This window comes from Stegostoma tigrinum, chromosome 7 (assembly GCF_030684315.1).
Source record: "Stegostoma tigrinum isolate sSteTig4 chromosome 7, sSteTig4.hap1, whole genome shotgun sequence".
In the NCBI taxonomy this organism is placed as follows: Eukaryota; Metazoa; Chordata; class Chondrichthyes; order Orectolobiformes; family Stegostomatidae; genus Stegostoma; species Stegostoma tigrinum.
The window spans coordinates 20,831,238-20,856,440 of record NC_081360.1 but is presented as its reverse complement, the minus strand read 5'-3'; the positions used below and the strand labels follow the sequence as shown (position 1 = coordinate 20,856,440).

The window sequence follows — 25,203 nt, the reverse complement described above, 5'->3', positions numbered from 1 at the left end:
CAAAGTGTCAAAGTACTTTTCAAAATTTGGCCACTGCTGTAATGTAGGAAATGCAACAGCAAACTTCCAAACAGAAATGACCAATTTTTTTGATGTTGGCCAGGAAACTAAAGTAACATCTGTAGTCATTTTTGAAATCGACCTAAGATCTTTCACACTTACTTAAAGGCAGATGGGTTCTTGCCTGAAAATAACAACTTAAACATAGTACTTCTGGCAGTGTAGTGCTCTCTCAGTACTACACTAAGGGAACAGAGTTTGGAGACATGTGTTGCTTGCCTCCTCCCATATCCCACCTCCAGTCCTGTTATTAATGTCAGTCTCGAACCGACTAACGTTATAAAGGCTGCTCCACGGTGACACTATGCTGTGAGGGGGCAGAGGAGAAAGGTCAAAATCTTTAACTGTTAATACATAGGCTACTTATGGACCGTAATAGATTTAATGGTAGACGAATGTCAGCGCCTTACCCACAGACCATATTATCAGAACAGGATTTAGGGTGGACAGCAAGGCTACTCATCTGTCACATTTTACATGTCTCCCACTCCTACCAAAGCACACCTAGGAGGAGACTGTAAAACCTAGCCACAAGTGTTGAACTCGAACCCAGATATTTGCAATTCAGAGTGTGCTACAAAGAGCAACAGGGCTGACACCTTTCTCAGTAACGCTTCCTTGAAACGACTTAGAAGCAGCGTATGATTGCAACATGTTATAAGCATATAATTTTAGAACAGAAAATGTCTAATTAACCTTTAATATACTACAATATTTCAAAAAAGACAATGACAAAGAAACAATAGCAATTGGGTTTGGAGGCTGTATTAGATTATTTTGCTAGAACATTAATACATATCATATGACTCTCACTTGTAAATGCTTCACGAATTTAAAGACCCATCAGAAAAGACTCAGACACTTAAGTAAAAAAAAACTTAAGAATCTGTTGAGTCTGTAGCCAGATATCTGGAATTTGCAAGCCATTCTACTTTAGAAAAAAAAGTGGAAGAAAAACAAGTCACTTCAGAGTTTATTTGAAAATCAAATGAAACAAGTGCAAGCTTTCAAGTCTATAAAAGGCACATATTTTATTTTCTGGCACTGTAAACTGAAACGGAAGTTGGACTGCTTAACTGAGATAAAAGTAAATTTTTGCAATTTGAAAATCACACCGCATATTGTTGAGTTGTGCAATATAATGTTGGCATTAGGGAGCAAAAAGAAGAAAAAGACAAGACTGAGCAGCAGCAAGAATTTTTCAGGTTAAGGAAATTCAGCTGGTGACAAGCTGATTGGTTGAGCTAAAAGTGAGTTCCAAGAAGCAGGGAGTGAAAACATTCAAAACCTGCAAACAGTATGTGTGTGCAGGTGCATGTGGACATAGGGGAAACAGAAAAAACCAGAAAGGTTAAAAAAAAATTCAACAAGAAAAGACTTAAGTTCAACTGAGAGGACACCCAACACTATACAGGTAATTGCATTGTCATTGCTAATTCAAAGGGACCGAGGAAAATAAATTACATTCCACTTTGCGGTCTAGTCTTTTGACGTCTGACTTCTTATTTTACCCTGTCTATAATTTTCTTTCAGCCATATTATATGGATTAAGCCATACACGTTTCATCTGTCTTAATTGTGGTTCAGTATGTTTGGGAACGAGTATAGATTTTTAAAAATTCTTTCACTGACATTGTTAAAGCTGAATGTCTTACCGGTTTTGGGGGTCTCACTAGGATTTTTACACTTTTACATACTTTTTGCCAATTTGGGAAAGTGGGACTTGATTATCAGTGCACTATTTCCAGTTAGGTTTTGACATCGGCAACGTTTGTATAAAATGAAATAACAGGTTTGATGCTGAAGACAAGTCTAATTCACAGACAATAAATTTATTTGATTACACGAATCATGGAAACATTTAGACATCTAGAGTATCGATGGACAGGGCTCAGACTTACTAAAGCTTAATGTGTGTTGCAAAAACCAAGTTCAGCAACTAAATAAATGAATACGGTATTTGAATTCCTACATACATTGGGAAGACTGACAGTCGAGCATACTAGGAATGTAGTTCCCTATGAAGATGTGATGCATGAAGTGTTGGCATTTTATGCACTTGGATTGGTATCCAAATTGAAAGCTGGTAAGCAGCAGCATCTATTTTAAATGCAAAAGCTTTTGAATGCATTAGCAATTCCTGTGATGGGACTGTAGTCATAATGCTACAAAGGACTGTTCAGAAAATCAATTCAACAGTGAATTGTGAGAAAGATCCCACACAGTTTACACAGCTTTGGAGTAAATTATCCCTCATAGTAAATATTGATTGATTTGCACTGAAGCCTAAGTGACAATAAATAAAGGGCATCTGGCTGTGACTAAGGCATTCAAGATGTGATTTTAATAGCCTTTGGTGAGGCTGGCAGTAGAGCACTCAAACATAGTGATTAAGATCTGACTTTCATTATCTTCTTGAAAACAAGCATCTTATGTGATGTTGTGTCCTAGTCAAATGGATATAGCAAGTTCACAGAGACAGTTGGAGAAAATGAGCCAATAGGATCAATACAGAATTAGCTAACCCTTCCCTTTCATTAGTTCTTAGAATCTATCAGAGAATCATGAAATTTGGATCCTGGATTTGTGCCTCAGAGAATCTTATGACAGGGACACCATAGCAAGGTGTTACATTATTTTAATAAAATGTGAGGCTGGATGAACACAGCAGGCCAAGCAGCATCTCAGGAGCACAAAAGCTGACGTTTCGGGCCTAGACCCTTCATCAGAGAGGCTCTCTGATGAAGGGTCTAGGCCCGAAACGTCAGCTTTTGTGCTCCTGAGATGCTGCTTGGCCTGCTGTGTTCATCCAGCCTCACATTTTATTATCTTGGAATTTCCAGCATCTGCAGTTCCCATCATCTCTGTTACATTATTTTGATTGTTTAAACCTCCTCATCTAGAAAATTTAAAGATCATGTTGTTTCAGTTTTCTGTACTTTTGGTTGTGATATGAAATAGAAGAAAAAACAGATTTAGAACCAAGGACTGCCGAATGATTACTGTATCTTCGGACAGCATGTAACTTGACACTCCAAGCAAGTGCCATTTATACAGCTGCTTGTTCAACCAGTACTTGAAATGTAATTTGCAAACAAGCTGGAACAAAGGAAAGTGCACAAATGGAAATGCAGATAGCAATAAGTAACAGATTAGTCTATGGACCAGAGATTGATTCTTGGTTCTCAGGTAGCTAATCAGTTCAAGGCTATGAGCAAAATAGTGAAAAGCCATCAGACCTCCACCACCTGAGAAGCATTTCACTCTCGACAGTAAAACCCACTTAAGCCTGAAGAAAACAAGTTTATCTTTCCTCCAGCAGTTTCCATGAGCTGCAAATTTTTGCAAAGCCTGCAAACCAGTGAAAGCATCCAGAGAAAGACTGAGAAGCAGCATTCTGATCAGCACAAGAATTATGTCAGCAGATCCTGTGAACAGAGACCACTGAACTGCTTTCCCAGTTTTCCCTCCACCCATAACATGCTTTTCTTCTGTCTGCATCTGCAGGTAAGATGGGGGAACTTAGAAGGGCATTAGAGTTTAACCAGTGGAATTTTATGCTAACGATTCATAATTACTTATCTGTAGCTAGAGTTTACTTACTTTTAATGAAGAATAACCTATTCTTGTCAAGTACAAAAACCTGGTCTATGCTTTCTGTCAACTTGCATCTGAAAAATTGGGTAAATTGGGGAATTCTGCAGTTTTCAAAATTCTTTATCTTTGTGATAACTCTGGGAATAATGGTGCTTGATTTCCAGCAATGCTACCCTAGCAAGGTGTAATAAAAATCATTTCAGCATGCCTACCTAGCACATATGGGTTACAGTTTCTCTTTACTTTATCCCAACACCAAAATCTAAACAACATACAGCTGGAGCAGAGCACACCAGTAAGGCTATAAAACAACATGGAAAAAATGAAGGTTCAGTCAAACTTGCAGGAATACAGACAGCACAGAGGAAAAGCAAGAGTTTAGTCAGACCAGCACAAATCATTGAGCTGATCAGGACAACGAACAGCACAGAGAAGGAGGATGAGATTTCAGCCACAACAGCACAAACTAGCAAGGATTCACTATCGAGTGGGAGGCAAGAATTCAGTCAGAGCAGCTCAAACCTGAGACCACTGTGACTAGCTGTTGCCTGTAATTACTAACAGTTCCCAATTGAAAAGAGTATAAAAGGAATGTTACATCCCAGGGAAGCAGGTCGATGACTGGTGTGTATTGCAGCTCAGGTGTTACATTTCAACAACAGGCAGATTAAAATTTAGAAAAAAATACCAAGTATTAGTAATAAAGAACAATGAGCAGATAAGGAGTTATTTTTAAAGTTAGGTTTAGATTAACTTGTGAATTATGTGGAGTCCGATATCTATCACTATTAGTAAGGCTGGATTAATAGTTGTAAAATATTTTAGTTTTGACAAGGTTTATTTTTTAGCAGTAGCAAAGCATCAACTATTAAAGCAATGGCTAAAGGGCATCTCCCACATCCTGGGCAACGATTTGTGCAGGAAGTGTCATCAGTTGCAGCAGCCCAGAGCTCTTTGGAATTTGATCAGTCACTAGTATAATTAAGGTGCATCTGTTAAGGATGAACACTCGGTTGGCAGCATGTTTAAAGGTATGGTTACACACAGCTATTCACAGAGTATTCAAGGAGAGGGGGAATGGATGACCTGCAAATAGTTTAAAAAAAGAGCCCCGTGAGTGAATTCCAATCTCCAACCACTATCAGTTCTGAATACCGAGGAGAGTATTAGTTCACCTGGGAAGTGTAGTCACAAACAAATACATGGCACCACAGTAATCCAGCTGTAAAAAGGCAATACAACGAAGACTGGAAGAGCTATAGTGAAAGTTAGTGTCCCTGAATAGTCTAGGCCACCTTTGTTGGGAGGGGTGTTGTTGAGGGTCAACAGCCAGCCATAATGATCCACATTGGAACCAAATGCATCAGCTGAGAAAGGGATGTGATCCTAAAGTCAGAATTTAGGAGCTAGGTAGAAAATTAAAAGTGACTTCAAAAGTAGTCATCTTTCGATTAGTCTCAGTGTCATCAACAAGCATAGAAATAGGAGGACAAGACAGATGAATGAGTATCTGGAAAAATCAGTGCAGAAGGAAGGGATTTAGATTCTTAGGGCAGCTCTTGAGTAGATGGAAACTGTACAATTCAGTAGCTTGCACTTGAACAGAGCTGAAACAGAGTTCCTTGTTGGGCATTTTACTAGTATGACTGAGGAGAGTTTAAACTAACTCGGCAGGGATGTACTAAGACATAATAGTGGAAAGAAGTGCCAAGGAGTACAAAATACCAAGAGAGATGGATAACACTAGTATAGAGAATAGTTAAAATAATAGGTGGAGCCCGGGTAAGGGTGAAAGTAACAAAAATACTTGCAGAGTAATCCAGACTTAGACTTTGCTACTTTCTCCCTTACTCTGACCTAGCTATTAACTTACTATTCTTTATAGGCTTTTTCACTCAACAAGTAGTTTGGGTATGGAATGCACTACCTGGAAGTGTGGCAGCGGCAGGTTCAACCGATACATATTAATGATCCAGACCTTGGGGACAGCCACAATTCCAAAACAGGTGAATGATACAAAACTCAGAAGCATTGTCAACTATGAGGAGGATAGTTTAGAACTGCAAAAGGACACAGACAAGTTGGTGGTCTGGGTGCACACATGTCAGATAAAGTTATAGAATCACAAAGTTGTACAGCATGGAAACAGACCCTTCGTTCCAACTCGTCCATGCCAATCAGATATCCTAAGTTAATCTAGCCTCATTCACCAGCATTTGGCCCATGTCCCTCTAAAGTCTTACTAGTTATAGACCCATCCAGATGCCTTTTAAATGATGTAATTGTACCAGCCTCCACCACTTTCACTGGCGCAGCTCATTCCAGATGCACACCAGCCTCTGCATGAAAAAGTTGCCCCTTAGGTCCCTTTTACAACTTTCCCCTCTCATTTTAAACCTATGCCCTCCCGTTTTGGACTCATCTACCCTAATGAAAAGACCTTAGCTGTTCACCCTGTCCATGCCTCTGATGATTTTACAAGGTCACCTCTCAGTCTCAGATCCTCCAGAGAAAAATGCCCCTGCTTCTCCCTGTAAGTCAAACCCTCCAGTCCCACCAACATCCTTATAAACTTTTACTCCACCCTTTCAGGTTTAACAACACCTTTCCTATAGAAAAGCAACCAGAATTATAGGCAGCATTCTAAAAGTAGCCTCAGCACTGTCTTGTACAGCCAGAACCTGATGTTCCAACTCCCATACTCAATATTCTGACCAATAAAGGCAAGCATGCCAAATGCATTCTTCACTGCACTGTCTACCACTTTCAAGGAACTATGCACCTGCACCCCAAGGCTTTTTTTTTCAGCAACACTCCCGAGGCACCCTACCATTAACTATGTAAGTCCTGGCTGGTTTGTCTTAGCAAAATGCAACACCACACATGTATTAAATTAAACTTCATCTGCCACTCCTCAGTCCAGTGGCCCATCTGATCAAGGTCCCACAGTACTAAAATAATCTTCTTCACTGTCCACTACATCATATATTTCAGTTGACATCTGCAAAGTTACTAACCATGCCTCCTACATTCACATCCAACTCATTTATATAAATGATGAAAAGCAGCAGACACAGCACCACTCTTTGTTACATACAGTTGGTCACAGACCTCCGGTCCAAAAAGCAACTCTCTACCACCACTGTCTACCTCCTACTTTCAAGCCAATTGTGTTTCCAATTAGCTAGTTCCCCCTGATACCATGGGATCCAACCTTATGAACCAGTCCATCATGCAGAATCTTGTCAAATGCTTTGCTTGGGTCCATTGGACAACTGCTATTGCTCAGTCTTCATCAATCTTCTTTGTTACCTCTTCAAAGTACCCAACTTAAATTATGAGACAATTTCCCATGCACAAAGCCATGTTGACTGTCCCTAAATCAGTCTTTGCCTTTCCTAATACATGTAAATCCTGTCCCTCAGGATCCCCTCCAACAACTTACCTGCCACTGACATAAGGTTCACTGCTTTATAGTTTCCTGCCTTTTCCTTACAGCCTTTCTTAAATAATGGCACCACATCACTCAAACTCCAGTCACTCCACACCTCACCTGTGGCTGTCTGTGGTACAAATATGTCAGAAAGGGGCCCAGTAATCTCTTCCCACAAAGTTCTGTGAAACACCCAATCAGGGCATGGGGAGTTATTTCCTTAATGAGTTTTAAGATACCCAGCACCTCTTCTTCTGTAACATGAACTCTTTTTAAGACATCACTATTTATTTCCGAGATAATGAGAACTGCAGATGCTGCAGAATCCAAGATAACAAAGTGTGGAGCTGGATGAACACAGCAGGCCAAGCAGCATCTCAGGAGCACAAATTTTATTGTGAGTACAAATGATTAGTTGACGTTTCTCCCAACGTAAGTATTCATGTTACTTGTTGAATGTTCGGCTGACAAGTTTGATAAATTCTCTTGAAAGTATTGCTCTTGGGCTGTTCATCACCTCTCTGAAGAAGGGTCTAGGCCCAAAACGTCAGCTTTTGTGCTCCCGAGATGCTGCTTGGCCTGCTGTGTTCATCCAGCTCCACACTTTGTTATCTACCATTTATTTCCCCAAGTTGCCGAGCTTCGATGTCCTTCTCCACAATAAATACTGAAATGAGATACTCATTTAGTGTTTCCATCTCATGCAGTTCCATATATAGATGGCCACGTTGATCTTTAAGGGGCCTTATTCTCTCCCTAATTATTCTCTTGCCTTTAATGTACTTACAGAATCTGTTTGGATTCTCCTTAACTCTATTTACCAAAGCTATCACAGTCTCCTTTTTGACTTCTGATTTACCCCTGAAATATACTCCTACTGCCCTTATATTCCTCTAGGGATTCACTTGATCCCAGCTGTCTATGCCTGATATGTCTTTTTTTGTGTCCAGAGTCACAACTTCTCTAATCATCCAGCATTCCCCACACCTACACCCTTGTCCTTCACCCTAACAGGAATATACCATCTCCGAACACTCATTAGCTCATTTTTAAAGGCTTTCCGTTTCCAACCATCCATTTACCTGCATTTAGCCTCCCCCAATCAACTTTTGGAAGCAAGTTCCTGACCTTACACCAATTTAGAACTTTAACTTTTTGATCATTTCTATCCTTGTCTATAACTATTTTAAAACCAATAGAATTATGATCATTTGCACAAAAGTGGCCCCCTCTGACACCTCAGTCACTTGCCCCGCCTTATTTCCCAACAGAAAATCAAGAGCTGCTCCTTCTCTAGTAGATACATCCACTTACTGAATAAGAAAGTTCCCTTGTGCACATTTAAATTCCTTTCTATCCAAGCCATTAACACTACGACAGTTCCAGCCTATGTCAGGTAAGTTAAAATCCCCTAACATTACAACCCGATTATTCTTACAGACATCTGAGATCTCCTTATATGTTTGCTTCTCAATGACTACCAGATGGCCTATAATACAATCCCAACAAGGTGATCATCCCTTTCTCATTTCTCAGTTCCACCCAAATAAACCTCCCTAGACGTAATCTCAGGAATATCCTCCCTCAGTATAGCCGGAATGCTATCCCTAACCAAAAACGTCACTCCCCCTCCTCTCTTGCCTCCCTTTCTAACCCTCCTACAGCATCTACACCCTGGAACATGAATCATAGAACCCCTACAGTGTGGAAACAGGCCCTTTGGCCCAACAAGTCCACACTGACCCTCAGAGCATCCTACCCAGACCCATCTCACTTTAACCCACCTAATCTACACATCCCTGAACACTATGGGAAATTTAGCATGGCCAATCCACTCAGCCTGCACATCTTTTGACTGTGGAAGGAAACTGGAGCACGCACAGGAAACCCCGCAGACACAGGAAGAATGTGCAAACTCCACACAGACAGTTGCCCCAGGGTGGAATCGAACCTGGGTTCCTGGTGCTGTGAGGCAGCAGTGCTAACCACTGAGCCACTGTGAAGCTGTCAGTCCTATCCATCCCTGAGTCACATTTCTGTATCAGCTGTGATACCCCAGTTCCACGTTCCCAACCACGCCCTGAGTTCATGTGCCTTACCTGTCAGGCCTCTTGCATAAGTAAATGCAGTTTAATTGATCAGTCTTACAACGTTCTCTGCCAACTTCTTTGGCGTGGCTATTTGACTTGCTCCCCTTATCTACAGTACCAGCCTCAGACTTTTCTCTTTTCTCATTAGTGCTTTGTTTCTTTCTGACTGGAGCTTGTATACACTTGAGTTTAGAAGGATAAACGAGGATCTGATTGAGATATATAATATTATTAAGGGATTGGATACTCTGGAGGCAGGGAGCATGTTTCCGCTGATGCGTGAGTCCAGAACCAGAGGACACAGTCTAAAAATAAGGGATGGGCTGTTTAGAACAGAGTTACGGAAAAACTTCTTCAACCAGAGAGTGGTGGATATATGGAATGCTCTGCCCCAGAGGGCAGTGGAGGCCAAGTCTCTGGATACTTTCAAGAAAGAGATGGATAGAGCTCTTAAAGATAGTGGAATCAAGGCTTATAGGGATAAGGCAGGAACAGGATACTGATTGTGGATGATCAGCCATGATCACAACGAATGGTGGTGCTGGCTCAAAGGGCCAAATGGCCTACTCCTGCACCTATTGTCTACTGTCACCAAATAATCAAACTTTCCCTGATCTCCCACATCTGAGAGGAAGAGCGCATCACCCTACTAAAAGCCATTTCTGTCCCTTTAGGAATCTACAGACCCAAAAATTAATTAAAGCAAACAGCACACTTTGCTCAGAAATGCAACAATGGCACTGTTTTACTGCTTGAAAACAATGCTTTGGGATAACTTAATACTAATCCTTAATATTAAAAGTCAAATCAAGAGACAGATCTCAGTACGAACATTAAAAAAACCCTCAACTTACTTACTATTATAGATTTACAGAAAAGGACATTAAGCCATAGAAATCTTAAAATCAAACACTTAGCTGATCAGTCTCAAAAAAACAGAAGGTTGTCCTCTTCTCCTGCAGTTTCAGACAGTAAGTTTTTTTTTAAAAAATCACTAATGCCTCCGTAGGTGCACCATGAAGCTGGATGTTAGCCCTCCCATGTCAGCTACAAAACTGTACTGCTTGCTTGTTATTTCAGTGAAACCCCAACCCCACAGCCCTTGTGCAATTTCTCAGTCTGACAGCTGCGAAACTACACTTGTAAGTGGCTTTTTATGAAGCAAATCCTGAGCTTAATGCAATTCTTCAATCACCAACCTTGCCACATGGTCGCTCCCCTGAAACTCTCTCTCTTTCCTCCCTTTCAAAGAATCTTTGACTTTTTTCATAAGTTCCAAAAACAATGCAAAAACTTATAAAAACAGCAATTACTGGATTAAGGAAGTAAGTAAATCCAGTGGAAAAAAAAACTTCACTTACAGGTTCCACCTCAGGCATATCTGGCAGCTGAGAGACTGCTTCTTCCACCACAAACTGTTCATCATCATCTTCTTCTTCTTCAACATTCTTTCCTTTATCCACTATTAAATTAGAGACAGGTTTTGCACTACCAATTCTGGAAAAGTGCAATAAAACCAATCAAAAAAAATTTTAAAACAGGATAAGTTATATGGGACACATCAGACACTAATTATCTATTTCTGTAATATAGCCTTCTGTAAATGTCATGACAGCTGTCAAGACAATCCATTGTCACAAATTTTTTTAGAAAATATGCAGCAATACAAAGTATCTTAAAAAGAACCTTCTGGACCTCACCCCTTTATTATATTATCCCTGCCTATCATTCAATTAAATCATGAATGCCACCTAAAGTCTATTCCCTTTTCTGACAAATTATTACTCATTTTTGAAATAATTTCTTACTCTTAAAATGGCTATACACTTTTTTTAAACCAAGTTAAATTTGAACAATCATGTTCTTGCTTCCATTAAGATAATATTCTCAAGTTACCTTCAACTGCCAATAACTTGATATACCTTGATGATCTTTCTTGATTAAAAACTTTGTTTTTGCCTTCAGACTGGGCTTTTTCCATCGTTTGATAATAAAAACGGTTTATAAACTATCTCACCACCATCATGGCATAAAATATCCTACCATTATTTCAATAACATCACTATTGAATCTAATTCCAAATTTCAAATGATTTTTTTAGCGTATCTCACATAACAGTAGTTTATTTATGCTTTACTTTTGGGTGTGCCCCAGAGAAATCAATTACAATTCAGCAATTAGCAAAGAAAGCATTCCCAGCCTTACGTCAAAAGCATGTTCGCTTTCATGATGTCAGTCGAATAATCTCACTGGAAGGAGCGGTTTATTCATTCGAGTGATCAGATAATATATTCCAGTGAAGAGAAAGCGAGAACACAATCGCCAGGATTTTCTTGTTCAATTATCACCTTGCAATCCACTGATAACATTTACTGTACCAGCAGAAAAAAAACCTTCGTTTCATGATACAAGGGCCCTAGGATTTGCAGGATATTGTTCCTGTTTAACATGCAGTGAATTTCTAGGACATCCACTATATTACAATAATGATAAAAGAAAAGAAAATCTACCTTTCTGAAGGGGAGTCTGGACCTTCCTGCTTCTTTACTCTGGGAGGTGCTGGTCTTGCACTGCCTGGGCGAGGTATTCGTTTGCTGTTCAAGAAAACAACCTTTTATTTCAATCACATAATAATGAATAAAAGTTTGAAAACCAGCAACTGTGACATGAGGGCAAACTGTTCTACACTATGAGTTGTTTTATGTGATGTACTGCCTGAGAGTTTTGTGGGAACGGATTCAACTAAGGTTATCAAACAAGAATTGTGTAATTATCTAAAGAAAAAGGAAGTGCAGAACTATGGAGAAAATGTGGATGAGACAGTCTAGGTGAACTGTTCTCACACACAGTCAGCATGGCCATGTCAGGCCAAATAGTATCCTGTGCAGAAATCATATTTCATTCCATTTGAAATCAAATGGCAAAGAACTTCCATCATGAACAAAATCTCAACTATCCAAAAGTGAACCTCAAGCCAAACGCCCAGAAAAAAAACAGCAACTACGTCCGATCTTCAAACATGCAAGTTCCATCTACTCCAGAGGTATGTAATAACATCTCTGAACAGGTTGATTACAAAACATTTACCCTGAAGAGACCTTCTCTGGAAATAGTATCTAACATTAATCCACTCTGACCTCTTGCAGTAAAATATAATCAGAGAAAACGTGAACTTGTACATCTTTGCAGGAAGAATAGAAAAGTGGCATATCACTTAGAGATTGCAGAACCCAGGTAGAAGGTTCTTGATGTTCTGGTACATGTATCAGGAAAGGTTTGCATGCAGTTCAAAATTAGGAAGACAAATAGAATGTTGCCATTTATAGCAAGAGGAATGGAATTACAAAATATGGGATTGCTTGCTACAATTATAGAGAGCACTGATAAGACAACTCTTGGTAGCACTATATACAATGGTTTGAATTTCTTATTTAAGAAAGGATGCATTAGAAGCATTTCAGAGGAGGTTAATTCTGGCTTACAGTAGTTATCTGAGGAAGAAAGGTTAGATAGGTAAGCCTGTATGCATTGGCACTTAGAAGAATATGAGGTGATTTTATTGAAACATACAAGGTCCAGATGGGACTTGATAGGGTGGATGCTGGAAGGGTGTTTCCCCTTTTGGATAAGTGGCTTCATTAAATACCTTTAATTTAAAGGTATTTAGTTTCTTTACTGACAAAGAGCCAATTTCTTTGGGGCGGGGGGGGGAAAAGGGTGGGAACATGGATTTAAGGCCATAATCAGATCAATATGAGCTTAATAATTGGCAGAGCAGAGCAGCTGGACAGCCTAAGCCTGATCCTAATTCATGGCAACTGTCAAGGTGAATCAAGGGTTAATCTTGTCCAGATACTGGAAGGCACAGTGCTTCAGACATCAGTGATGATGCATTCTTGTGTGGATCAAAAAGCAGCCACAGTCCACTTGTTGATATATAACAAAACACAGCGATGCACTGCATCACTGGTACCTTTCAAAGCTAATAGCCTGACCAACCATGATATTGCACATCACTCCACCATCCATTCATCACAACGTAGCAAACCTCCAGAGAGTCCAGAAAATTTAGGAAGAACAATAGAATTGCATGCAACAGGACCTCAACTCCTGTCAATTCATTTTTAAGGGAGAAAAGTGCTGGCATTCTCGTACTGTCATTGGAAAATAACATCTCTGAACAGGTTCATTACAAAATATTTAGAGGCCCAAACTATTGCTTTGGAGACACAACTTAAATTCCACCACAACAGCCGGTGAGATTTAGAATCAGTAATGAACTTGGAATTTAACAGAAAAGCCAGTGTCAGTAACGGTGACCATGACAATAATTGTTGATTGAATAAAAACCCATCTGATTGACTCAGAGATAGCAAGAACTATAGATACTGGAATCAGAGTCAATACACTGGGGAACTGGAGGAACACAGCAGGTCAGGCAGCATCAGAGGAGCAGGAAAATCAACATTTCAAGTCAGGACCCTTCATCAGGACTCATCTGCCATTCTTACTTCCTCTGGTCTAGATGTGATTCCAATCACAAAACTGGTAATGCAAGTTACTCAATTCAAGAGAATTAGGGTATGGTAACAAAAACCGATCATGCCAGCAACATCCACATCCAATGAATGGATAAAGAATAAAATAAAAACTTAAGGCCTTTAGACTCACTCAATATTTCAACAATGCTACTTTCAAACCTGGTCAAGCTTGGAAAGCCAAATGAAGTTTACAAGAAACTGTTATAGAATTCAGGCCACTTGGTAAGATTGCAACTCAGCCACCTATATTGTCTTTTGTCCAGAGTATTTATTGACATCCCACAACCAGTGTTAGTGGTCCCTATTTATAAGTGCTCAGATAATTAATAACCACCACCTGTTTCTCTTAAATGAAGATCTCAATATTAACAATGCAAATAACTAAACATAAGCAGCTAGTGAAAAAGAGACTTCCTGGAAAATTATTGGTTTTCATGAACAACTCTAAACTACACCCCAATGATTCATGGAAAATAAAAGTAGTTGATTAACAAATAAAAAATTAAGTGTTTTCCAGTTTGTAAAGCAGTCTCTTAGAACAGAACATGGAATATAATACTGATTCACAAATATGAATGAGGCATTATAGCACTCTAAAAGCAATTACTTATCTTATTCATATGAATGCTAAAATTCTAAACAGAAACAGAAATTACTTAAGAAACTCAGCTGATCTGGCAGCAACTGCAGAGACAACGCACAGTTAATGTTTCAGGTCTGGTGGCTGTTTTTCAGAACTACTGGTAGCTAGGAAAAGGTGATACATTTGCAGAAGACAGGGCGGTTGGTAGGGGAAGGAGTAAGTGAATGGATGGAGATCTCCATGTATTCACTCACTTACTCCTCTCTACACTCGCATCCACCCTTCGCTGTCTTCTGAAAATATACTGCCTTTTCCTAGCTACTAATAGCTCTGAAGAATGACCACCAGATAGGAAACATTAACTCTGCTTATTCTCCAACAGATGTTGTCAGACCCACTGAGTTTCTCCAGCAATTGCTGCCTTTGTTTCAGATTTCCAACATCTGCTGTTTGTTATTTTGGTCTGAAATTACACTTGGGCTACGTATCTACAAGTATCAGGAAATGACCATCTCTGACAGGAATGAAACTGAGCTTTGACATTCAATGGCATTACCATCACTGAATGCCTCACCATCAGCATCCTGGGGGTTAACCACTGACTAGAAACTGAACTGATCCAGCTATATAAACATTGTGGACACCAGAACAGTTCAGAAGTTAGGAATTGAGCAAAATGGAACTCAACTTGCATCTCTTCAAAGTCTGCCCATCATCTACAAGGCATATGTCAGAGTGATGAAATATTCACCTGCCTAGACAGGTGCAGTTCCAGCAACACTCAAGAAGCCAAACACCATCCAAGGCTAAGGAGCTCACTTGTCGACACCCTATTCACCGCCTTCAATATTCATTTCCTTCACCGCCAATACACAATGGCAGCAGTGTGTGCCATCTACAAGATGAACTTCAGCAGCTCACCATGGCTTTATTGACAGCATCTCCCAAACACGCAACCTCTCCCACTTAGAAGGAAAAGGCCAACACATGCGCGATAACATCACTACTTGCAAGTGCCCATTCAAGCCACATGTTGTCCTGACTTTAAAATAAACCACTGTTCCTTCACAGACTTTGAGTAAAAATCCTGGAACTCCCTCCCTAACAGCATGCAACTATACTGCAAGGACAACAGCAGGTGACCATCACCTCAATGGCAATTAAGTACGGGCAATAAATGCAGGTTTTACCAGCAATCCCCACATTCCATGAATGAATAAAAAGAACCCTATGTGCCACATGAAAGAGGATTTATCAGCAATTTCAATAATTAAATGTAAACACATCAAACCTTTGCAAGACTTGAGTGGAAAGCTCATCAAAAATCTCTCCATTCACTTCTGTCGTATGTTTCTTCTCAACAGAATTGTGGGCAGCTTCAAGTTCTGAAAATGTTGATACAATCATGAAGATGTGCAATATTGGTAAGGAAGAGAGTCAAAACATTATCTTAATTTGATAAAATGCTGAATTACTGTAGTACTGAAATATGACTGGGTCTATCCAGTCTGTGTGGACTGGCAAATGGCATGTTTTAAAATTTGGAATAAAGTTAAAGATTTAGCCCTCAGAGTGCATGACTAAATTACAACGTATTAAATATTGGTACAGAGATTTGTATTCATTTGTAAAATACATAGCTAGTGGTTGAGACCTTTAGCTGCATTAAAAAAGGCTCTTATGACCCTATCCCTAGACAAGTTCAAGTGTCACCTGCTCCAGAGATGTATTATAACTTCTCTGAACAGATTAATTAGAAAGGATCTTAAATCAGTGCAAAATATGCCCTTCCTTGCTTAGCAGAGAATTAAAATTTAATTATTTTTATTTCAAAAATATTCCTCATTTTAAAAAAAAGCATTCAAGTGTACAGGAACAAAACTTCAAAGAAGTTGGAAGAATGGTATAAGCTATAGTACAATGAAGGGAGTTTCTTTTGTCACAATTCTCCGATTAATGGTCTAGCTGTGGGTGAGAGAGATACCTCGCCTGGGCACAAACCAATCAAGAGAACGGACTGGTGAGCTTCTGGATCTGCCAGAGGCCTCAACTGTACAGTCCCTCATGCCAGAAAGGTGATGTAGGCAGTCTTCAGTAGGTGGTTTTCTTTTGCTTTTTGTGGGATAGGGATCTCAGCAGGCACAGGATGAGTGGAGGCAATGGCAAGAAGGTGACTTTTTGAGGCCTGTGCCTTGCAACTTGGATCTACACTCTTTAAAGTTTAAGGTGCATAAAATCCCTAAGCAACTTTCAGAAGGATCATCTCTTCTGAAGTGCAATTTAATGGTGATCTTAGTGTTGGACTAACTGATGTCTAATTATTAACAACCAAAATGTTTCATTCAACTTAAAATCTGTGATAATATTATAAAACCTGCATTCCTAACACTGGAGAGGTAATAGTGGAACCAAGCAAGGACAGGTCCTCTCAGCTAGAAGAGAGGTATACGAAGGAGCCAGTAGTTGAGCATGTAAAAATCCGCTGAGAGCTCTTTGAGGAACGACATTTGACTGTAATCATATTCACAGCAGATAAAGAAGTTGTTACTTTGGTCAGGCACAGAAACTTGAATACAGAACTGAAAAGTGAAGATGAGCACGGATTTGGGAGACAACAAACACACAGTCACAGACTTAAGAAGAAAGCAAACTTACAAAAGGGCTGGTGGTTTGCAAGGCCAGAACGTTGAAGGTTTTCTTTTGAGGAATAGAGCTGATGGCGTTTGAAAGCAAGCAGCAAAGTACTTAAGGAGAGGGAACCATTTCAAATGCTATCAAATATGGAGGTCAATTTGGGAGGCTGAGTATTTTGCAGCTAAGTGTAAAGAGTTCAAGAAAGTAGCAGGCTTTGGTCTGACAAACACTGAGCTTGAGGAAGCTAAAAGGGGAAAATAGAAAGAAGCTATAGATATGTGTAGCTTCAGAGCTACAGCAGGTGGGAACTTGAAGGTGTCTGGAGCAGAATGCATTAGAGGATCATCAGCAGCAGCAGTGGTCCCTCACAGACAAGGATGACTGTCCACTCTCAGAGTGAGTCCATAGGTGGGTGTACAGACCGATGCAGCTTTCCCAAGCTCTGTTCCACTTAGGATAGAAGGTGGTCACAGGAAGAGGTGGATGGGGCGTTGAATGGCAGTGCACTTCGTTGTTTTCGTCTGGCTTCCACATTTTCCTGATGGCAAGTCCTTTGCAACACCATTGCAAAGGCTCCTCCTGCACTTTGGATGGTCTTGGACCAAATGATTCCCATGTGTTAGTGGGAATGCTGTATTTTGCCAGAGAGGTCCTGAGGTACACTGAAGCAGTCTCTCTGTCCACCTGGAGCTCACCTGCCATTTCAAAGCAGGGAGTAAAGCATCTGCTTGGAGAGTCTCGTGTCAGTCATGTGAACACCATGCCCAGCCCATCAAGGGTGGTCAGTGCTTCGACACAGGGGATGTTGGCCAGTTGAGGATGCTGGTGTTGTGTGTCTTTCTTCCCAGCAGATTCACAGTATCTTGCACAGGCAATGTTGATGGTACTGCTCTAGCACCTGGAGGTGTCTACTGCAGACACATCTCAGAGCGATACAGGAGGAAAGGAACAAGCCAGCTCTGAAAACCATGATCTTCGTGTCAGATTACTCTTTCTCATGAATTAAATGAGAGAGCATGAGAGAGAGAGAGAGAGAGAAGAAGGAAGAAATAGTTCATTGATAACCCTGACAGAAATTTCTTTACTGGGCAAAATGTCAAAAGCACAAATGTTTTCCAACAGATAACACAACGTGGAGCTGGAGGAACACAGCAGGCCAGGCAGCATTAGAGGGATAGGAAAACTGATGTTTCAGGTCAGGGCTCTTCTTCAGAAACTCATTTTCGGAAATGGAAAGAAATCAATAGTATTTCAATAGTCTTTCAACACATCTACAAGAAATGCTTTATATACAATGAATTAGTTCAGGAGTTGGAATTTCTGTATTGGCAATCAAGGTGTAACTTGTGCTTGAAATTGAATGAGTTTTTGCACGTGAAGTTATAGATTCAAACTTCTATTCACACCAATTTGCATAATAGTTTCCCATGCATTAAAAATACTCCAAGATGTATTTAAGAATGATAAGCAGGTCCAGTTTTACCAATACCACTGAAAATAGATTTGTCACAAAAAAAGTCTTTTAACAAGTGATCAACTTAATTAAAAAATACTTTAAAAAGCTATTCCAAACCAGCAAACATACTTAATTAAATTATACTGCCCAAGTTGTCTTTTCAATACATCTTTGCATCCATGTTTAATTTTGAACATTACAAATGGGCACAATTGGTGAAACTTTGGTCCCAGCATGTGTCCTGTTTTATGGGTGAGGTGTGGAATCTTATGGATATGAGCAACATGAACAAGGTGACATGTAAGGCAGATTTGGATGAGAAATGTGGTGAGGCTGATCTTGATGTCGAGATCATCTCACTCTATCTTTTATGCTTTTCACATGTGGCGTGGCAAGATTTTCGCAAGGCATTGGTCACTTGCCAAGTGATGGGTAATTAAGCTCCCTGTTGGTTGTCCAGCTCACCTCAGGATCACGCTGCTAAAGGTCCTACCAAACTCAGCTAAACTAACCATCAGGAAAATCCAACATGGAAATCAGAGCAGGTACCAAGCAGATTCAGCTCATCCACTTCCTCCAAACAACTTCCATGTTGCCCACAACCAACTTTCTCCTCATGGCACAGACTTGCCTAGCAGGCAACATCAGTTCCAGCTACCACACAGGAGGAGGCACCCAGCCCAGACTTGGGCCAAGCTGCTCCCTTGCTGCCTTAATGAGCATTCATTGGGCACTGATTGGCATGCCCAGATGTTTTTTGCCATCCAGTGCTAATTGGTGCAGTCACACAATCAGATAGCTTGTTCAGCTGCTCAGCAGTCCTCAGACAAAGGGCAGGGGGTGTGACATCAGCACCATAACTGAACCATGTGGCAGCAGCCCATAGGCTAGACACACTGCATATGTATCAAACAGCGAGCTGTGTCCCAAATTCAAAGGCTGTAGCCGTTATCAAGTCCATGGTGCCACCCGTCAGTCAGGGGAGCCCAACATGATAAGTCAAGCAGGCTCTAACACCAGTCCTGGACTTTGACCACAGTCAGTCATCCTGTCAAAGTGGATTCACACAGGGGTTTCATGCCTCGACATTCCACTGAGTGGGTCATAGTCATTCCTTGGGCTCCATCAAGATTGGTGAGGTTGCATGACGAGATGGGGCACAAAAGTCCAGTTGGAAGGGGCAGAGGAGGGACAGGGAAGGAGTGGAGAGAAAACAAAACAGTACTAGGCCATTTGCTGGGGCTAGGGGGAGATGAGTGCAGGGGGGGTGCAGATAGACAGAGAGCGAGAGCGAGATAGGAGAAAGGGAGATGGGGGTAGACAGAGGGAGGGAAGGGGAGAGGTGGGAGGTCAGAAGGTGAGGGGGGGGAATGAGAGGGTGTGACAGGGTGGGTAAAGGAGGGACGCAAGAATGTGTGGGAAGAGAGACGGGGGGGCGCGGAAGAGACGGGGGGGGCGCGGAAGAGACGGGGGGGGCGCGGAAGAGACGGGGGGGCGCGGAAGAGACGGGGGGGGCGCGGAAGAGACGGGGGGGGCGCGGAAGAGACGGGGGGGCGCGGAAGAGACGGGGGGGCGCGGAAGAGACGGGGGGGGCGCGGAAGAGACGGGGGGGCGGAAGAGACGGGGGGGGCGCGGAAGAGACGGGGGGGGCGCGGAAGAGACGGGGGGGGCGCGGAAGAGACGGGGGGGGCGCGGAAGAGACGGGGGGGCGCGGAAGAGACGGGGGGGGCGCGGAAGAGACGGGGGGGGCGCGGAAGAGACGGGGGGGACGCGCAAGAGACGGGGGGGACGCGCAAGAGACGGGGGGGACGCGCAAGAGACGGGAGGGACGCGCAAGAGACGGGAGGGACGCGCAAGAGACGGGGGGGCGCGGAAGAGACGGGGGGGCGCGGAAGAGACGGGGGGGCGCGGAAGAGACGGGGGGGGCGCGGAAGAGACGGGGGGGGCGCGGAAGAGACGGGGGGGGCGCGGAAGAGACGGGGGGGGCGCGGAAGAGACGGGGGGGGCGCGGAAGAGACGGGGGGGGCGCGGAAGAGACGGGGGGGGCGCGGAAGAGACGGGGGGGGCGCGGAAGAGACGGGGGGGGCGCGGAAGAGACGGGGGGGGCGCGGAAGAGACGGGGGGGCGCGGAAGAGACGGGGGGGCGCGGAAGAGACGGGGGGGCGCGGAAGAGACGGGGGGGACTAAGACAGAGGAAAGCGAAGGGGGGAAGAAAATGGGGGTGAACAGAAGGGGCAGGGAGAGTTGGGGGCAGAGAGCAAGCGTGAACAAAAAGAGAAAGAGAGAAAGGGAACAAGGTATGACACTTGTACATGCATGTGGCTGGCTTGAGAGGGGATGAGGATGTGTGAAGCCTTGTGAGATTGATGGATGGGGCACCCAGGAAGGGGATGGTAATGTTTTGCTGCTGACCAGCATATTCAGGCTCAAGTTGTAGGCTACTCTCAGCAGACTACTTGCTATCACTTGGTGAAGCAAATGGGGATTGTGTACTGGGGAAGTAAATGGACACGACTGCACTCACTGTGCACCAAAGTGTGCGGGAGGGGGCTTTAACAACAGCCGGTCACTAGGTTTTTACAGGAGTTGAACACTGACCAGAGACACATGCATTATTTACAACACAGTCATAGTGGATTTCTAAGTTAGTGGCTGTCCTGTGACATTGACTCTGAGTGCTGTACCTCCCTGGCACAGCAACTACTGTAGGTTTCAATAATGTCTACATTCATATGCCAACAGCCACCTAAGCAGTAAGAAATGTTGAACTTGGACACTGACTAAGGACAGTGATGTGCACGAAGTGCCCAACTCATCATATTAGAGCAGGGAAGGGTAATGTGTGTGTATGGCATTGAGTCATTCCTCTGCCTTTAGGCCTCTTAAAGTGATGCTGGATGGTGCAATGAAGCATCTGGATCCTCAGCACAGACGTGAACAACCACATGAATGGTGCAAAACAAACATCTGTAATGCACTCGTAAATTATTTACAGAAATGTGATTCGTGCCACTGACATGCTCTCAGCACATTTTTCTCTTCCTTTCCCTCCTGCTGCATCTTCGTGAACTTCAGTAGATGGACAAGGGAGACTGCTTGGTAGTGACATCCTTGGTCATAACTTCCAAGGGTCAGAGTAGAACAGGCAGGGTGAAGGTGGAGATCCAAGCCACCTTTGCAGTGCCTTGATTAGAAAGCAAAGAGAAGCCTGAATGTGGTTCCAGTGCTGGTTGGGTGCCTCCTGGCACCACCCTGCATCCTTGGAGCACTGGACTGCTGTCGAGGATCCCTGTCGCCATACTGTCAGTCCTGAGAGTGCAGGTGTGGTGTGCTTCTTCATCAGCCCTGAGGGTGCTGAGTCTGGCCCTACATGACAGCCACCAACCAGTCCATGGAGGCAGACAGACGGTTGCATGATTCGCTATACTGCTGCAGCTTTTTGGCACTACACCCCAAATACCTGTCTGCAGCTCCTACTCCTCCCTGTGCATGCGGAATAAGTCCCTCATCACTGAGCCCACAGCGTCCTTCTCTGTCAGGGGCTGAGCATGTGCCTGATCTCTGGGGGTCCTCAAGTGTCTGTGGCCTGGAGCATTGTTCATTTATCCATTTGTGCAGCTGTGTGGTGCTCACCAGCCTGCAATCCCACAATTTGGATTCTGCTTATGGATCCCATCGAAGTGTCATCATCTGAGCTGCTGGGGGTGCAAAAGGCAGCTTTGCCAATGCTTTCTCCGTTGCCTTGACCCTGTCACCAAGAGAGATTGAGGACCTGTCTTCTGGACGAGAAGGACTGGTCTCTACAAATGTCCTTGGGAGACAGGTGCACTTCTAAGGCATTCCAGACAGAAAGTATTGAGATCAATGGTTAGCAGTGGTATTCAATGACATTGATTGCCTGGTTAATTTGAGAGTTGTAGCACAATGACAAATGGTACTTATCAGTTGCCAGGACATGGATGTGTCTAGCTCCCTGGTCCGAGCAAGGTCCCTGTCTTCTATTACAAGCCCAGCCAAAGCTGGGTTCTGTTGTCATGGAGTGAGGACACAGATATTAGTATACCCTCACCTAGCATCACTTTGCCATGTCAGGGGTCTTCTTTTGTTGTGCCAGAAACGGGAAAATAAGTAAAATGTGTGTTGGCATAGCTATTAGTGCTGATGCATATGAGAGAAGCATATAGGGGTGGTCTGAGGGAGTGAGAAGACAGCAAGGAGGGCATGGTGCAGAAGAAGAGGGCTGACAAGAGCGTATGTTAGAGCATGAGCCTTGGTGGGAGGTGAGAGTGGTGGAAGGAATAGAGTGAGTGTGAGGTAGCAGAGATTAGTATTTACCTCTTCTGCATTGCAGCCCAGTCCTCTGCATCCTTAAGATGGCACTGACTCAGGTGGCAATCTCCAATAGGTTTCCGTGGTTTGGTGGCATGGCCTCTTCTGTGGGTCCTCCAGGAAGGGGACTCCTCTCCTCTAGACCACACCATTGACCAGGATCTTCAGATCCCTGTCACAGAAATATGGTGCCAACCTCCCTTTCTTAGCCCTCTGTCAAAATAGTTCTCCAAACTAGCTTCTACATGCCAATGTTCTTTGAGGTGCACAGTAGACTTTCAAAGATGGCACAGACCCAGGCAATGCTGGTCTTCAGACAGCCATCTACGGAGTGACGAATTCTTCCAGGAACAGCACATGACATGGTGGGTGGAAATTAGATGTGATTCACATCATAGGGGCAGTAACAATAATAAATATGGCACATTTGGTAAAGTGCAGTGAGAAAACTTGCCTGGACTCATGAGAGAATCACTTCACCAACAGATGCATGAACCAAGCCAAAAATCAGTTAGCTCAGATGGCTGGTTTGTGGTACAGAGTGATGACAACAGCATAGTTTCAATTCCTATACAGGCTGAGGTTACGATGAAGGGCTCTCCTTAACCTCCACCCTCAGGTTAAACCACCCTACAGTCCGACAGGGCTATGGTGACTTTACATTTTAATAACAAAATATTCATTGATTAATCTCATGTTATACTAGTCAACTTAGGTAGAACCAATGCAGAGTTTGATACTGTAGCCTCACGTGATCCTGATTAGCTTCATTTGACAAAGAAAGGCATCAAGGTATTCTGCATACAGTGAAGACAACATTCGCATGTTTAAATTACAGATACAAAAAATAGTATACTCCTGATTCATTTGTCCTTAATAAGAAATCACAACTACAGCATTGTCCTTATACTGCTGTATTTTAAGTAAATGTAACTTGTGTACTAGACTTAACTTTGTAATAATGTGTCTACGTTTGCAATTGTATAATCCTTTAGTCTATAACTATTTTCTGAGGTTAGTATTTTCTGTGTTAGTACTTTCTGATAAAGGATGCCAAACCGTTTCCAAGCATTCAAACATAGCAGAAACAAAAAGAAAAAATAACAAATGGCTGTAGGAGAGAAGCAAATGACAAGTGAGGAGTGTGTGTCTCCTTTAATGAGGACTTAGCCAAATTAAATGAGAACTGAGGAATAAGGTCAAGGATCTTTGAGTGCTGCCTGTATATGCCTGATTTTTCTTTAACAGAGGTAAAGAATATTTCAAATTACACTCTTATCTTGCTAACAGTCATAAAGTAACAACAACAAAATTTAATGGAGAGGGTAGACCCATGGTTAACTAACCACTTAAGGAACAAGTCAGGAGATAGTGGAAGGTAACATCAGTCAATGTCCATCAACCTTAAGAGCCAATTAGATATTCATCATGCATCAGATAAACCAATTAGCAATAAGCCCACCCAAGCCTAGGTCAATCAAAATGTAATCATATAATTGATCATGCTGTGGAAAGGGTTAATAAGCAACCACTTTTGGTGATAAAGGCAAAGAAGTTTGAAGTTAGCCAACCAGAAGTGGGAGAAAGACCAGAGGCTTACTGTCAACCTGTACCCTAAACTGAACCAGAATGCAAAATGAGTAGTATGCCTATAAAGTTGCTGCCCTGTTTTCATTGGTATTACTTATAATCTAAGGAAAGCATCTTCAGCTACTGCATGTTCTCCGGTTCCCTTATTGGTTAAAATCTCAAATGAAAAAATTAACATTGTGACTTGAGTTACCTCAAACTTAAAACAGTGAAACTTAGAAGGCCAGGATAATAAATTGTGAAGCTGGATGAACATAGCAGGCCAAGCAGCATCTCAGGAGCACAAAAGCTGACGTTTTGGGCCGAAGGGTCTAAGCCCGAAACGTCAGCTTTTGTGCTCCTGAGATGCTGCTTGGCCTGCTGTGTTCATCCAGCTTCACACTTTATTATCTTGGATTCTCCAGCATCTGCAGTTCCCATTATCACTGATACAAACTTAGAAGGCCAGTTTGTTTCCACTAACTGAAGTTATATTTCCTTTTGTCTGCTCAAATAGCAAAACTTTAGATATTTGGATCAATGATCTTATTTAGCAATTCACCATTTCCTTTCAATTCTAAAGCATTCAGTAGCAGCCAATGCTGAAACGTAAGTACTTACCCCCTTCGGCATCTGACTCATCTGCAAATAAAAAACATTATATACTACAGTGAGATGTTTGCATAACTGGCTACATTTTCAACTTCAAATCCAACACCAAAATTACAGCTAAATTATTGATAAGTCATGACTTAAATAATGTATGAGTTTTAAAAATACTCAGAAGGACAAGGTATCACATCAGACAGTGGATGGTTTATAGATTTTGGGGAGATCTGACAACATTCTGTATATGATTAAAAACAATGCTTGTTTTCTGAAGTGTAAGAGAACCACAAAAATTATCTCCA

General features: G+C 42.3%; 1 protein-coding gene across 4 annotated transcripts in view; it reads right to left on the bottom strand.

Moving 5' to 3' along the window:
* Positions 1–25,203, bottom strand: part of traf3ip1 (TNF receptor-associated factor 3 interacting protein 1) — a 143,816-nt gene that overhangs the window by 49,281 nt on the left and 69,332 nt on the right. For all 4 annotated transcript variants that reach the window (XM_048534641.1, XM_048534642.1, XM_048534643.2 and 1 more), the window contains 4 exons: positions 24,914–24,934; positions 15,596–15,689; positions 11,691–11,774; positions 10,542–10,677 (listed from right to left, as the gene is read on the bottom strand). In XM_048534641.1, the coding sequence (XP_048390598.1) occupies positions 10,542–10,677; positions 11,691–11,774; positions 15,596–15,689; positions 24,914–24,934 (335 nt within the window). The remainder of the gene's footprint in view (positions 1–10,541; positions 10,678–11,690; positions 11,775–15,595; positions 15,690–24,913; positions 24,935–25,203) is intronic.